The sequence below is a fragment of the Xyrauchen texanus genome, chromosome 38, assembly GCF_025860055.1.
Source record: "Xyrauchen texanus isolate HMW12.3.18 chromosome 38, RBS_HiC_50CHRs, whole genome shotgun sequence".
NCBI lineage: Eukaryota > Metazoa > Chordata > Actinopteri > Cypriniformes > Catostomidae > Xyrauchen > Xyrauchen texanus.
Window position 1 is genome coordinate 36,875,644 of NC_068313.1, and position 15,542 is coordinate 36,891,185.

General features: G+C 35.1%; 2 protein-coding genes across 2 annotated transcripts in view; one reads left to right on the top strand and one right to left on the bottom strand.

Annotated features, from left to right (window-relative positions):
* Window positions 1-15,542, bottom strand: part of LOC127631545 (NACHT, LRR and PYD domains-containing protein 3-like) — a 191,355-nt gene that overhangs the window by 120,505 nt on the left and 55,308 nt on the right. The gene's annotated exons all lie outside the window — the stretch shown is intronic.
* The window catches only part of LOC127631718 (syncytin-2-like), a 31,196-nt gene continuing 25,356 nt past the window's right edge, over window positions 9,703-15,542 (top strand). Inside the window, exons 1-2 of the mRNA XM_052109971.1 lie at window positions 9,703-10,575; window positions 12,179-12,260. Of these exons, the coding sequence (XP_051965931.1) occupies window positions 9,903-10,575; window positions 12,179-12,260 (755 nt within the window). The 5' untranslated portion in view covers window positions 9,703-9,902. The remainder of the gene's footprint in view (window positions 10,576-12,178; window positions 12,261-15,542) is intronic.

The following is a 15,542-nucleotide window of genomic DNA, read 5'->3' on the forward strand; positions in this document are numbered from 1 at the left end:
GTTACTTCCTGATCATGATGGTGAAAAATAATGCTTGAAACTTATGGGCATTTTATATAAAATATACTTTATTTCACAAGAACATGTGCAGCATGCATTTTTCTTTATGTAAAATAAAACATGTCAAAAAACTAAAAAAGTGAGACAATTCAGCATAATTTTAAAAGAAACAATAACAATATATACAACAAATGACCAATTCACCCCTAGGCCCATTTTATCATGACAATCCTGTATAAATTAAACTTAAAATGTACAAGAGATGAAAGCACCACACAATAATCTCAACGTTAAAAAAACCCCTCAACTATAAGGTAACATTAACTCACAAACAATGCATATAACAGAGGAACGTGGAACAAACACTTTAACACCTTCACAAGATGTCTTCAAAACGTCACCGCAAGGCTCATTTACAACACGCAAAAATGTATCGAACCATCCGTAGAATTTTTTTTTTTAATACAGTAAAGTATGACAACATATTCAAGCTTCATTAAGATGATAAAGTTATGCACAAATTAAATATTTAGCAGATAAACGCTGAACTTAATATATGCGATAATTTTTCACAACATGATGTCAAAAACGTTACACAACTCACCACTCTCCGCCATGCTTGTCTCATTGTCAATAACTCCGCCCCTCACTTTAGGTTCTGGCGCTGGGGTTCTGAAACTGGTGGTGCTGCGGGTCTGCAGCTGGATATGTCTCCCGAGACCAGGTGAGCGAAACCGACTGCTCAAAGACATGCGCTCACTGCTGACATCACTCAAATACTCAAAAACTACAATGCAGTCCCATAAAATAGAGATTTGTGTGTGTGTTCTCACTTTTAACTCTCCCTGGCTCAGTTTCCCCTGTGCTGGACCCTGCCTCTGCTTACTGATTGTACATGAGAAGAACATGAGAAGAACATCAGTAATAAATATGACTAAGAATAATACATTTTCTAATTCAATCTGTGCTTCAGTCAGGTTATTATCTAGTATGTGGAACTATTGGCATTTTATCCTATATGTAAATATGTAATATTGTGCTGTATTTTTCTATTTTGTGTGTCCTTAATAAAGCTTTGATTGATTGATTGATATGCCTAATATGATTGCCTACCCAGCCTTGCACACTGCCCCTCTACCTGTCTGTTTCCTGGTTTCTGCTGCTCCTCTGCCTCCTCCTTTTTTCTTTTTAATTCTTATTTTTTCGCCCCCACCCATTTCTCTCTCTTCTTTTTGCCATTTTTACGAGAAGGGTCTGACTGCAGAGCCGCAGAGTTGGGGTAAAACTGCTGGTGTGAAACTGCTGGGGTAAAATTGTGGCTCTGCGGCTCTGCAGACAGATATTATTGGAGAATCCAGACTGTAGAAAGGAAAATCATGTTTAATCTCCTGAACATAGTTAATTGCTTCATTTTACAACCGTTTATATTTATTTATTTATTTGAGAAAAAAAATGAAAAAGAAGTGTGTAAGTGTGGTGGTTTTAATAATGACATATGATTTATTTCAAAAGGTTTTGAAAAGCATCGAGACGACTGCTACAAAGCAAGTTGGATCATCTTGTCTGGACTCTACAGAACATACTACAGCCCATGTCTTGCTGTTTTATTCACTTCTGTTTTTCTGTTTTGATCTGTGATAAAGAGTGTGTAACAGTGTTCTCCAGGTGTTCAATAAAAGAATGGCTAAACTCTATTTTATGTTTTCCTGTTGTATGACATCTGTGTTTAACATGGAACTCTAACAATAACACAATTCATGTACATTGATTGATGTTTACAGTCCTGCAGAAATATTACTGTCCGTGGGACTGAATCCATCAGATTATTGACAAGTACTCAGAAAACATGACCGCAAACATGATGTTTAATAAACTGCTGCTTCAATGTAAATGTAATAAGTGACTTATCAAGGTATTCATCAATATTTTTCTGTCTAAATATCACATGAGTTGAATGACTTCTCTAGGCTTGTGAGATTTGACTTTGTTATAGAAGTTACCAGTGTAATTACTGAAATGTTCTTTTCATGTATTCTTTAATGTCTGTATCTGATATCTGAATGCAGTAACAGTGCTTGCTAATTTAGAAATGAATCTGGAATCAGCAATGTTGAGATATTTTGTTGATATTAAGTCATTGAAGGAAAATGATATTGTCTGTTTTATAAAGGGAATTATGGGGCGGAGATAATTTGCCAGGACAAGTGGGGTGAGGCATACACACATTGTCTGGTACCCTAAAAGTGTCAGTCAGAAAGTTGTTTATTTTATGTTCATCTTAATACAATACACAATACAGAACTGCACAACATGTCCCTTCTGCAAGAGGTTTAGCTAAGAGAACATTCATTTGTCACTTTATTCTGAGACATTCAAGCATTTGTGGTCTGTCTATGGACACTTACAGACTTCTAAATCAGTCAGCTACATTTGAGGCATACAAATGAATAAAAGAAAAGCAGCAAGCATACATTTCAAATGATAATAATGGTAAACACATCAACCTAATAGTAATGTTTCTTACAATATGAGTGATTAGATTTGGTTAAATGATATTTAATATACAAATGATTAAATGATAAAGCGTAAGCAAAATTGATCAAACATAAGCAAGAAAATATATATACGTCTGTATTTTTTCTGCTTCATCAAATACATATTTTTTACAATTTAAACACACTTTTAGCATGAGCTCCTCTAACTGAATAGCTTACAAACACAAACCACAAATCCATGGTTCCTCTTCTGGTGGCAGATTCATTTCGAGGCACTGGACATGAAACCACCTCTGGCATAATTCACACTGAACCTGGAAGAAAAATAGGACATAGTTAGATTTGTTCAGAAACTGTTGTAATTATGAAATGTATTTGTGAAAACTCATTTTCTCTTCAATTTCTTTTCACTTTCAACAAATAGGCAATAATGACATAAAGAATACCCAGGTGCAGAGCTCCTCTGTTTGGTCCTTAGTGTCTTTTTGTCCACATACAGAGCAATACTCATCTCTCGACACTGCAATTATGATAATGTAGATAATTATACTCCATCACTCTGTCTCTGGAAATAAACTGCAAAATAGTTTTGGCCACATTTTTCCTGATGTGGCACATCTCCTCTTTGCTGGGTATTATGTTGATGCTCTCAGGAATGTTTGGAAAGTGTTCCACCACCTGCTTGGCCATCTAGAAGAAGAGCGGAGAACATTACTAGTCTCATATGGGAAAATGTGAGAACAGTGTTTATGTAAAGTAGTTTTCCCTCCATTTACCTGCATCACAAAGACACCACAGCTGAAAGCATCCTCCTGGAACGAATGGTGTATTGTCCCAGGCTTCCACATAGTGTCCACCCAGTCTTTTCTTCCATGCTGGTTTCCTCTCTTCCTGAAATATTCCCTGTTGTAGGAAAAATACAGTGTGTGGGGTTGTGGTGGTCTTCAGCAACATCCATATGCTAATATTCCAATATTAGTGTTGTAGATCGAAAAAGGTTACAGATTTTTTAAACAACATAACATACACAAATGTTTTGCATGCTTGTGTGGCAAGTTTCATTTCATCACTACCGCGTTGAGGGTCAAGTATGAAAATGGTGTTAGTTGTAGCATGTAGACACTAAATATTAAAAAAATAATAATAATTAGTCATTCAATTAAATGTCTGTGAAAAGGTCAAACATTTATGTATGGGTGTATCAATGTTTATCTGTAATAGTCATACAACACAATAATTGTATTTTTTACTTATAATATATTTTGACTTACCACAAACCTCCAGTGCACGTGTCTGATATTTACAACAGAGATGACCCCATCATATTGCTCAAAGTTGACCTATATATCCGAAATGTAAATAAACGTATTTGTGTACTGTAAAATACATGGACATATAAAAATGCAGAATCATAAGTAGTTGCACTCACTTTTTTCAAACCTTGTCGTTTGACCTGGTCTTCTGGGCCATTTAAAATGACACCTGTGGTGTAATGGCTTAGCTGGTAGATATTTGCACCCTTTGCATTAAGTACAGCTCTTAAATAGCACTTGATCGTCTGGGGAAAAAAAAGATAAATCATTGCAATTATTCAATTTATTTAAATTAGTACGTACATTGAGAAAAAACATTTAGTATCTGGCATTTACTTTTTCTTAGGTACAACATTTTTTATAGTTTATAAATGTATATATAGTACAATTTTGTATTTACTAGATATTTTTGTTATGATATGTGTACCTCTCCAAATAACCAGTCATGCGGCTTCAGTGTTAGGAACTCCTCGTGATGTAACAGGAACTCCAGATTCTGATCTTCAGACTTCACGATGGCTACAACCAGTTCATTGTGCGGTTCTGTCCATAACATGTCAATCTGTGAATGTTACACACTTCATATAGTCAATAATAAGTTAGCTGAATATATGCAATAAATAGTTTCATTTGTTGTACTAACTTAATTACCTCTTCCTCTACAGGGAGTGCCTCTGCAGGAAGCTGCATTGGCGCAGGACTTGACTGTTTGTGGCTTTTTGGCTTATCTTTGTGGATCCTTCTTTTCTTTTTTTGTGGAACAGGCATTCTCTGAGGAACAGAAAAGAATTTGGATTTGGTGTTTGGGAACGTTCTTCCTTCTTCTTCATCCAAGTTTCTTGACACTGATCAAGGTTCAGAGGTGGCTCAGGCTGGAGCAACAGCTTTTGAGGAAGGTTATGCAGAATGATGTGCTCTGTATATCTTGTTTGCTGAGACTGATGCATTTTTCTTATGAAGATTCCTGGTTTGACATTTTGTTGTTTATGCATTATGGAATGTTTGACAATTCCAAACCACCTTTCTATGTGACAATTGGTATCTCTTGTTTTTGGTAGTGTCAATGATGTCACCAAATCCTGTTCACAAGATTCATACCTACCGGTAGTCAGGTCTCCCAACAGCAAGCCACTCCAAAGAGGAAAAATGGCAAGGTAGGTATCAAAGAGGACAGTGAGGATGCCCGGACAAAAGTATGGGTTGTCCTCTTTGGCCAAACATGTCTCATCACCTTCCTCTTCTTCCTTCAGCTCTTTCATGATCTGCTGGAAGAAAGCAGTGAATGGTGATCTGCCAATGATGGTCATTGCATGTCTTCTCTCTTCACTTTCACACATTTCCCAGTCTTCAGATTGGGAAGTTTCTTCCAGTGTATCCTCTTTGGATCTTGAAATGACACTCTCCAAAACACACAGACTTTCTTTGACAAGGTTTGTGTTTTGTGGGGTTATGAGCAGGCCACAAAATGCACGGAACACAATTCTTGATTCAGTCATGTTGTTGGCATTTTGGAGTCTTACGAAAGCATACGTGGCAAAGTCTCTCAGTCCTTTGTCATCTGTTTGCCTAGAGATTGCCTGTCTGACAGCTTTCAAAATGTGTGCAGAGCAAATGTGCAAGACAGTATATGACTTCATTTCATCCCATGATGTTTTCCCAATGCAGAACTTGTATGCTCTGTCGAGGTAAGAGCTGATGTGCTCTTTGTTGAAAGCAAGCATTACACTTTGTATTAAAGCCCAGCTGTAATCAGTCTCGACCTGGTGAACATTTATTTGTGTGTATTGTGACAAATGCAATGTAAATTGCATGAGCCAGAATGTGATTGGTGGTATTGAGTGATTGTTGGAGAGCATTTCACAGATGGGAAGAGGTGGAGCATCTCTAGCGTTCCCTGGAAGAACGAGTGCATAGTACAGCACACGCTTCGGCTGTTCCGGTATTTTTGACACAACTCCTCCAGTGGCATCAAGATAGAGGGACACGGGAGACTTACTTCACAAATGATGCACAAGAATGCTGATGCCAAGCTCGGTGTACGAATGAACAATGAACGGATTCATACTGAAAAGCTGTACGTAGCCTGGTACCGTGAAGTATTTTGTGTCACATTCCTTGAGCAATGTCTGCATTAAGTATATTTCCATCATGACATTGGAGTGAATGGACTCCTTTTCCTCATTTCTGAGCCTATAACTTTCAACACTTTTTTATTGAGAGATTCCGTCATGTTCCCAGCCAGGAGCTGCTCGTTTGGTGTTGATTGTAGTGCGCTGTAAAAACACTGACTGGGTCCATGCGTTAGGGCCTTTGCTATTTTCCCTCTTTTTAGTTTGGTTGCTGGCCTAGCCTGTTTCTCTGAAAGTTTGTGGTGTATATCTCCAGTTTGTTGGACTAACATTTTCACATCACATTTTCCCAGTGCAGCAGGATTATTTTGCATTGTGAAAGTGTATTTGGCTGGGCAAGTTGAAAATGTGCAGACTGCCTTTATATGTAAATATGGAAGTTTTTTTTTTCTGCTCCAGGGAGTCTTGGCATGTTGATATTTAAATGAGAGAGTACAACATGGATCTTGTTCTTTAAAGCTGTCATACACATGGTCTGTCCAAGGTGGTCTTAATTTTGAGGACCATATTCGTGGCTTGATCCCATTCCACATTTTTCTTTTCATAGAGATAACAAATTGTTTTGGTACCTCTGGACATTGTCTCTGAACATTTACTCCAGGCTCTCCTTCCTGTACCTTTGTGGGCTCAGGTGTACTCTCTAGACCCTCCGAGTCAGTATCTGGCTCTTGGTAAAGAGGTTGTGAGTCGAAGTCTGTCTCTCTTTTCAAAATCTCTGTGTCAAACTGGGTTTCCACATCTGCCACTTCTGTATCTGTGGTAGATCACTTTAATCAATTCATACATTTTTCCAATACAATAAATGTTTTGTTATGTGCAAATTTTACCAATCATTTCATTTATAAATGGAAAATGACTGAAAAAATATTGTATTTATTATGACTAAAGAAAATATTAGGAATGAATAAATATATGCACCGAAATAAAAAATGTTGGTCCTTAAAAAACAAACAACCAAAAAAACAAATATATATATATATATAGTTATTAATTTCTTATTTTCTATTATTTTTTAGAATTGTATTATTATTATTATTATTATTATTATTATTATTATACTTTTAAATTAAAAGCAATAATTTTACTGAATCTCAATAAAAAAAAAAAGGCAATAATATAAAATAACCACACTTTTATTTAAAGTAACAGAAAAATGAAACAGAAAATATCCGTATATTAAAATAAGTGGGGCGTCATAGTTGCAGTTTATATTTTTGGACTTTTTTCTCTTTCGGACAAAAATTCAGTGTATCCCTATTAGGACCAAACAGAACCTTGTTATTTCTCATATTTCATTTCTATATTTAATTACAGTTTTTTATTCGCTTGGGTACTATTTTCACAAGGTGAACATTTTCAAAACTCTGATCTCATGCTTTCATTACAGTTATACACTTTTCAGTCCACATAATCATTGTTTCAAACACAAGATTATTGTAATATGTCATGAGGACGTTTGGTTTAATCCCGAAACAGTATGATCTTCTTTCAATGTAGTACTTTTAACAATCACTTCATTCAACAGCAAACAATGCAAGATACATGTTTCAAATCACCATTGTTGCTGAATTAATTACAATACAGTAATACAGGCTACAGGTGCCACATTAGAAGTAATTGAATCCATAATGTTTGTAATATTATCCAGTGTGTTATCAAAAGGTGTGATGAAGTACAGCCATGAGGTTCTGTGCTAACAGAGTTTGCTGGTAATACAGTGAATGATTTCACTCTTTGACCAAATCTATACAGTAGTGGACCTTTACAGATGAAGGTTGAGTTACAATAATGTAACTACCATTTTTACAGTATCACATGGCATACATACTGTAATGTAAAATGCATTTTATTCCATCTGTCTCCCTTCCACTGATGCATCTCTGATCAATCTGATGTTTTCATTGAGTGTTTCCTCTCCCTTATACTCTATTCTGCTTTACAGTGTTTGCACAAATGACACATTTATCCATATCTCTCTCTCTCTCTCTCTCTCTCTCTCTCTCTCTCTCTCTCTGTCACACACACACACACACACACATGCTTGTGCACACACTTTGAACATTGTGGTGGTTAATATCTATAAATCACTTATGTAAAAATAATTCATTTGGTTATCCATAGCGAAAAATTGCAAACAAGTTCTCTAGAAACTGTGTATTGAATCAATATCTATAGAAATGCATAGGTGTACCAAATGATTCATTGATTAACCATTAAGATAATTTGGATTAAATAATAGACAAATGTAGTAAACTAAACAAGAAGAGATGCAAATCAAAAGTTTGATAGTAAGAGCTTTCTGAAAGACAGTGACTGTGAATGAAACATTTATGTAGATGAAACATTTATTTTGTGTTGTGAAAAGGACACTTTGTGATTTTGTGAATTGTACTAACACAATTGAAAACATGATGAAATGTTTGAACAAAATGCACTTTTGATGATCTGTTGTGATATTAGCACTAAGAGTTTGGAAAATGTACATCTTGAGAAAATAGTACCAAAGCGAATAAAAACTTTTAATACTTTTGTTATCTTAAACAAATAATATAAAATATTGAAATAAATAAGCACACTGTAAAAGCTTCTTATTTATTTTAGTATTGTGATTGAATTATTTTAGCTTGATCTGCGGGTTGGGTTTCTTCAGTCCCATTGGTGTGATGTTCTGCAGCCAGATGTACTTGTTCTCTCAGGCCTCTGCGGTTATGATTCCAGACGACCCATAACCAATGGAGATTTTTCTGTGTGTCTTCATTAAGTAAATCTATGGCAAGTTGGGACCACATCTCTGAGGAATATTCTGTGTTTCTATTCAAAATATCAGCTTTCTGCAGCGTCTTTATCATAGAATCAATCCCTCCAGCCTGTGACCATAGATCTGATCTTACAGGTGTGGTGCCTTTTTTAGGCCTCCCCATTCTACAGTGTGAGAGATTCAATACTGTCTCACTAAACCTCTGTCCTTCTCTCTGTCTCACAGACTCATTGTTTCTGACTTCATCTGACCAGCAGATGATTACAAACGTTCTTATGGGAAAGTTTGGAGATGGACAACATTTTTACCCTATCGCTACTTGTGATAAGATAAAACAAAGTTCACATGGTAACTTTCCATTGTTATTCATACTTTCTTTGGGGGGGAATTAAAGTCGTTATTTCTGGGAAAGACAGGCACACACAGCCAGTGTATTGTGAGCTGAACACGCAGTGACACGGGCTGGACTTGAATGACCCAGATCAATTAAGGCCACTGGGAGCAATATGGAGCTACACCGACGACCATGGCATCCTATGAGACTTCCTGGACACTGCGGTCTGAGAGCTACGACATGCGTACTGGTTGTTCTGTCATTATTGATTGTTTTACTGCTCACTCCAAAAAAAGGTATTGATCCTGAGCCTGTGAGGATGATGATGATGAATGGTACTGCTTCAGGTAACCATACTTTGCGACCGAGACGAGTACGAGAAACAGCAGAAGATTTTTTAGCAAGCTTATCTGAGTCCTGGATGGACCATCCCAGCCCTCCTCATCCATATGCTACGAACCTGTGGTGGAGACTAACCAACCATACAGCAAAGAAAAGTGGGTTTTCGCGCACAGTACCGCTGGAGCGGACCTGTGGCCGCACCAAGATCACAACACATCAACCTTCATGGCTACATTGGCTGTGGCAGCAACTTTATATAACGACAAAACTATCCTGTTTTTAAACAACAAGGAATGGACAACAATGAAGGTGAGAAAAAGAGTGTTTGGCAAGGCAGCAACTGTTCGGAACATACCAACTAATCTCACATGTTACAGCAGAGTTTCAGGAACTTATGCTTTAGGGGAAACACCAAAGAGTAAATGCAGCGTAATCTACAAAGAGAACGACACTAATCCTATCACACAACGACGTTGTTATAGATGCTTATTTGAACCTAATATTGCCGTTGGGAGTTCGACACAAGCTGTAATGGCTTTCGAATACTTGAAATCACACAAAGCCATACGTGATGCATGTAAGGCTGCTTGTGCAACTGTGCATGTACCAGATGAAGAGGGCACAGGAGTACTAGAAAATGTATACTGGCAGTGTGGGTATGCAATCTATGTGTCTCTGCCTATAAACTGGACAGGAACATGTGCTCTAGTTCAACTGCACGGAGGAGCAATGGTCATACAGCACCAACCACATGAAGTTATGAAACCAAAGAAAAGGGGACTGCTTAACATTGTGCAAGACAGCCCAGTGCCAAGAAATCATCACATCTGGAACATAGCTGAGAAATTGCTGGCTGCTTTTGTGCCTGGAATAGGTGTTGCATCAGTAATGGAAGAGGTACAGGTAACCAGGTATGAACTGATTTCTTTCATTGACACGACAAATATTATGATGGAAGGCATCAAGGAGGAGCTGAGAGGACTAAGACTCACGGTTCTGCAGAATCGTTTAGTTTTAGACCAACTTACGGCATCACAAGCTGGAGTTTGTGTGATAGTGGGAGAAACGTGCCGCACATACATTCCAGATAATGATGCAAAAGGCCATGTCATTGAAGAAGGGATACATCATTTGACCTTCATGTCAAAGACTCTGACAGATCGGGAAACTAATTCATTCTCTTTTGGATGGGGACGGTTTAAAGGTATTTTTAGTAATGTGACAAATGCGATGATGATGATGGTAATTTGTATAGTTTGCTCGTTCTTGTTGATCTTGTGTTTGTGGCCATGTGTAATGCAATTGATTAGAAATGCTGTGTCATCTACGTTTCAACATCATCATGATTTGCATGTATGTGACACATATGATTCCAGTCAAAGTGGCAGTGAAGATGACATTTAAACTTAATTACCTCGGGTGACAAGGTAATGATTAGAAGGATAAGAGCAGATGTTATCTGTGGTACGAGATAACTGTTGTAAGAGTTAAGAAGAAGGGTTTATGTTAGCTTGCTTAAATGTAAGAGATGTCTCACAAAAAAAATGCTTTTGCTTTGTTGTCTGAAAAATGATGTTGTGTTTTGAATCCATGTAAATTAGCATGTCTGATGAGGTACTGTTGTAATGTAAATACTATGTGTGATCAAAATTATTTAGTTCATGCATGCATGTAGTTTACTGAGTTCATCTTAGTTTCATATTATTAATGATATTTTGTGCTGAAGGGTCAGAATCCCTTGTCTCTTCACTATATCTATATATCCTTTTGAGTTTTTACATTATTCCTATAACAAGTGTGAATCAAGTTATATAATCATTACTATATTCAACAATATAATCATTACTATATTCAACTATATAATCATTACTATATTCCACAATATAATCATTACTATATTCAACAATATAATCATTACTATATTCAACAATATAATCATTACTATATTCCACAATATAATCATTACTATATTCCACAATATAATCATTACTATATTCAAAGAGTGATTCATATATAGTTTTAATCATATTTTGTTGTCAGCATTTCTACCATTATATTTTTAAGTGCATCTGATTGTTCTTGACCAAGTAAAGGTTACAGGGGTCAACCTCTATGTGATTTACATGATCTAGTTCACAAAATGTTACTTCTTTCATGTGTATGTCTCTAAAGAATAAAGTATAAATGTATAATTGTTTAGATTTGATGTTGTCTTAGCCAATCAGAAGTAGCAAAGATGTAATGCATGTCCTTGTAAACGGTATACTTGTGTGAGATTTGTTTGTAAGGTAGAGTTGGCTTGCGACCTCCTCGTGACTTTGACGCTGGCTTTACCAATTTAACTGCAAACTATTCTTCAGTCAAATTTGACTTATTTGATTGAATTTCACGACTCCTGGTCTTCTTTCATCATATCTGGTCCTGGATCTGACAGCTGTTAACCCCATAACAGTGCTAACCTTAAAAAACACTTCAATGTCAGCCCCTTGTTTGTGCATAGACATAAAAATGCACTAAATTAAAATGCTGACTCGTTGGGCCATGATTTCTCATTAAAATCAGATGATTTCCTGTGTAAGGGAATAACTCTAGAATAACCTCCCTGATCATGTTTGGGGGCCCAGAAACACTATCCTAATTTAAATCTAGATTAAAGACACATCTCTTTAGCATTCAATTAACACATATCATAATTTTGTACTATGTGATGAAATAGTAAAAAGTGCACATGACCATCTTTTGCCTGAAATAATATGAGCAGCAGCAATGCTAATCTTTCTCCTGTTGTCTCGTTGTTTGTATCTCAGGATGCTCAGCATATTTCACTAGAGATTACAGCAGCTCCAGTTCGGATCCAGACTTCTACATCAACACTCTTGAAGACAACGTGTTTAAACCATTTTCACATGTTAAATCATATTTTAATGTGTTTAAACCATTTTCACATGTTAAATCATATTTTAAAGTGTTTAAACCATTTTCACATGTTAAATCATATTTTAAAGTGTTTAAACTATTTTCACATGTTAAATCATATTTTAAAGTGTTTAAACCATTTTCACATGTTAAATCATATTTTAAAGTGTTTAAACTATTTTCACATGTTAAATCATATTTTAAAGTGTTTAAACCATTTTCACATGTTAAATCATATTTTAAAGTGTTTAAACTATTTTCACATGTTAAATCATATTTTAAAGTGTTTAAACTATTTTCACATGTTAAATCATATTTTAAAGTGTTTAAACTATTTTCACATGTTAAATCATATTTTAAAGTGTTTAAACCATTTTCACATGTTAAATCATATTTTAAAGTGTTTAAACCATTTTCACATGTTAAATGATATTTTAAAGTGTTTAAACCATTTTCACATGTTAAATGATATTTTAATGTGTTTAAACCATTTTCACATGTTAAATCATATTTTAATGTGTTTAAACCATTTTCACATGTTAAATCATATTTTAATGTGTTTAAACCATTTTCACATGTTAAATCATATTTTAAAGTGTTTAAACCATTTTCACATGTTAAATCATATTTTAAAGTGTTTAAACCATTTTCACATGTTAAATGATATTTTAATGTGTTTAAACCATTTTCACATGTTAAATGATATTTTAATGTGTTTAAACCATTTTCACATGTTAAATCATATTTTAAAGTGTTTAAACCATTTTCACATGTTAAATCATATTTTAAAGTGTTTAAACCATTTTCACATGTTAAATGATATTTTAATGTGTTTAAACCATTTTCACATGTTAAATGATATTTTAATGTGTTTAAACCATTTTCACATGTTAAATGATATTTTAAAGTGTTTAAACTAATTTCAGTTTTTATATCAGGTGGTACAACACAAATATTATGTTGTACCACCTGACATGGAAAGTGTACCACCAACCTACCCATACTTGAAATGAGCATTTTTAATCAGTATTTGAGAGAGCGCTACAAACTTTTCACTCTGCCAAAGAGATCAGTTAGGCTCCTCTGGATGATGCATTATCATGTTTACTGTTATTACCTTGTAAATTCATAATAATATTTCAGAATATACAAATTGCTGGACAAAAGTTTCTCAATTACCTCAATAGCTTTAAAACTACTGATATTTATAAAAAAAAACAATAACATGAAAGGCTTCAAACCTAAAATGATGGCACTGTTTTAAGTGTTTTATTATTAAGACACCATGTTCAATAGTTTTCTTAGTCTGTTCATTTGTTCAGACAGTTGCACCACCACCTGACATTTTGGGGGTTTAATGCTGCCTTCAGCAATAATCATAAATAGGCCTAGTTTCCTAGTTTAAAATGATCGTAATCACGACTTCAGAAGAAGAAAAACTAAATAATATGTATTATTAAATGTAAAAAGTAATGATTTCAAACGAAGGTTTTCTAGATTATAGTGATACATGTCATGAAGTTATAAACATTTTGTAAAGGGAAATAATGCTCTTGCCACAACATAACTTTGTGACAATGTTTAGAAAAATATATGAGCGATTTTTAAACAAAACGGTCTGCTTATACAGATTCTATCTTTCAATGCTAATTGCTTTGTGTATTTAAAATAAACACTGAACTGTTCTTATTCTTGCATTTTTCTTTTCTTATTCTTTTGTTATTAGGGCCACCAAAATGAAGACGTCAAGCTTTTGGGGCAAACCTTGTTCATTTAAATGTATAACCTGTTTGCATCTGTTTTTTGCTGTTTGTGCTTTGTTCTATAGTAAATCAACGAATGTTTGAGTCTGTATCGTTCATATGTCCTTGAAAAAGTCCCTAAAATAGTTTTGGGCCAATGAGGACAACTTAAATTAGACCACTTAATGTCCTCCCATATTATTATAAATGTTGCAGTTCTGTAACAGTCACGTATTTGTGTTAGCTGGGTGAGACCCTCTGAAAGCATCAAAAGCAAAATATAAATATTTCTAAATAAAATGTTATTGTCACTAAATTGGTTTTAAGCTCACCATGTCCAGTATTCAGAATTCAAAACATTTATTCACAAATGTTCTATGTTTTGCCAAGCGGAGCCACCAGTCCTGTGCACGTATGCCAATTAACCATGTGCCAAACAGAAGAAACTGAGAAGTCATGCTAAAAATGTCTCGCAAGCAAGCGATAGCTAAACCAGAGTGTATCACTCACACACTTTGGGTTCACATCGAAGTCAAGCCAAGGCATAATACTCTATTCTAACTTAAGGTAAGATGTTTTTTTTTTGTTTTTTTAATTTTCAATCTTTGCAGTGACTGAATTGTGATTATAGAAATGATTTTTGAACATAAGATGAGTGTGTGCGCGTGTCCTTTCCGGTGTTGTGCCGAATTTCGACCCCTTGCCAAATTATTACCCCCCCTCATTGAAGTCAGTACCTGATTGCCTAATCCTAACCCCACCCCTAACCCTAACCACTCCCCATAACTAATCCTAAACGTACCAATAGAGGGTAATAATTTGGCGGGGGTTGAAATTTGGCACAACACCGGAAAGGACACGCACACACACTCATCTTATGTTCAAAAAGCATTTCTATAATCACAATTCAGTCACTGGACGCTGGAACTGAACGCTGTCGCACGCTGGAAACGGCGCTGTCCATGGTTCTGAATCTCTTACATTATCCTGTATTCCAGAATCCACTTCTTCAGGACTTCATAACAAAAACTTAACTTGAATCAGTACAATAAGGGTGTTGCTTATTTATAACGTTGAAAATATGATTAATCTAAAGTATCTGAATTTCTTTAATCAATGAAAGAAATGTGTTGTACAAGGAACAGCAGTTATAATACATACTTTTACCTAATACATTGATCAAAGTTAATTGAGTAGAGTGATCACTAGGAACATGCTATAACCTCTGGAACATGAAAAAAGGTGAAAATAGAATAATTTCTTCAGAATAATATGATTGTAATATACTTACAGTTAGGTAGGTATTGGCAGTATTCAACATGTAGTAAGTCAGTCTGATCACTAGCAAAGCACTACAGCCATTGGAATATAAATATAAAAAAACACTATAGGGGAATTACAGTTTATTACATAAACATATGTAATAAACACATGTAATAATGTTTATTACATAAATATATTTGATAATTGTACAGTAAGGGAGTTATTGTGAAAATTTCACCTGTAGTAAGTC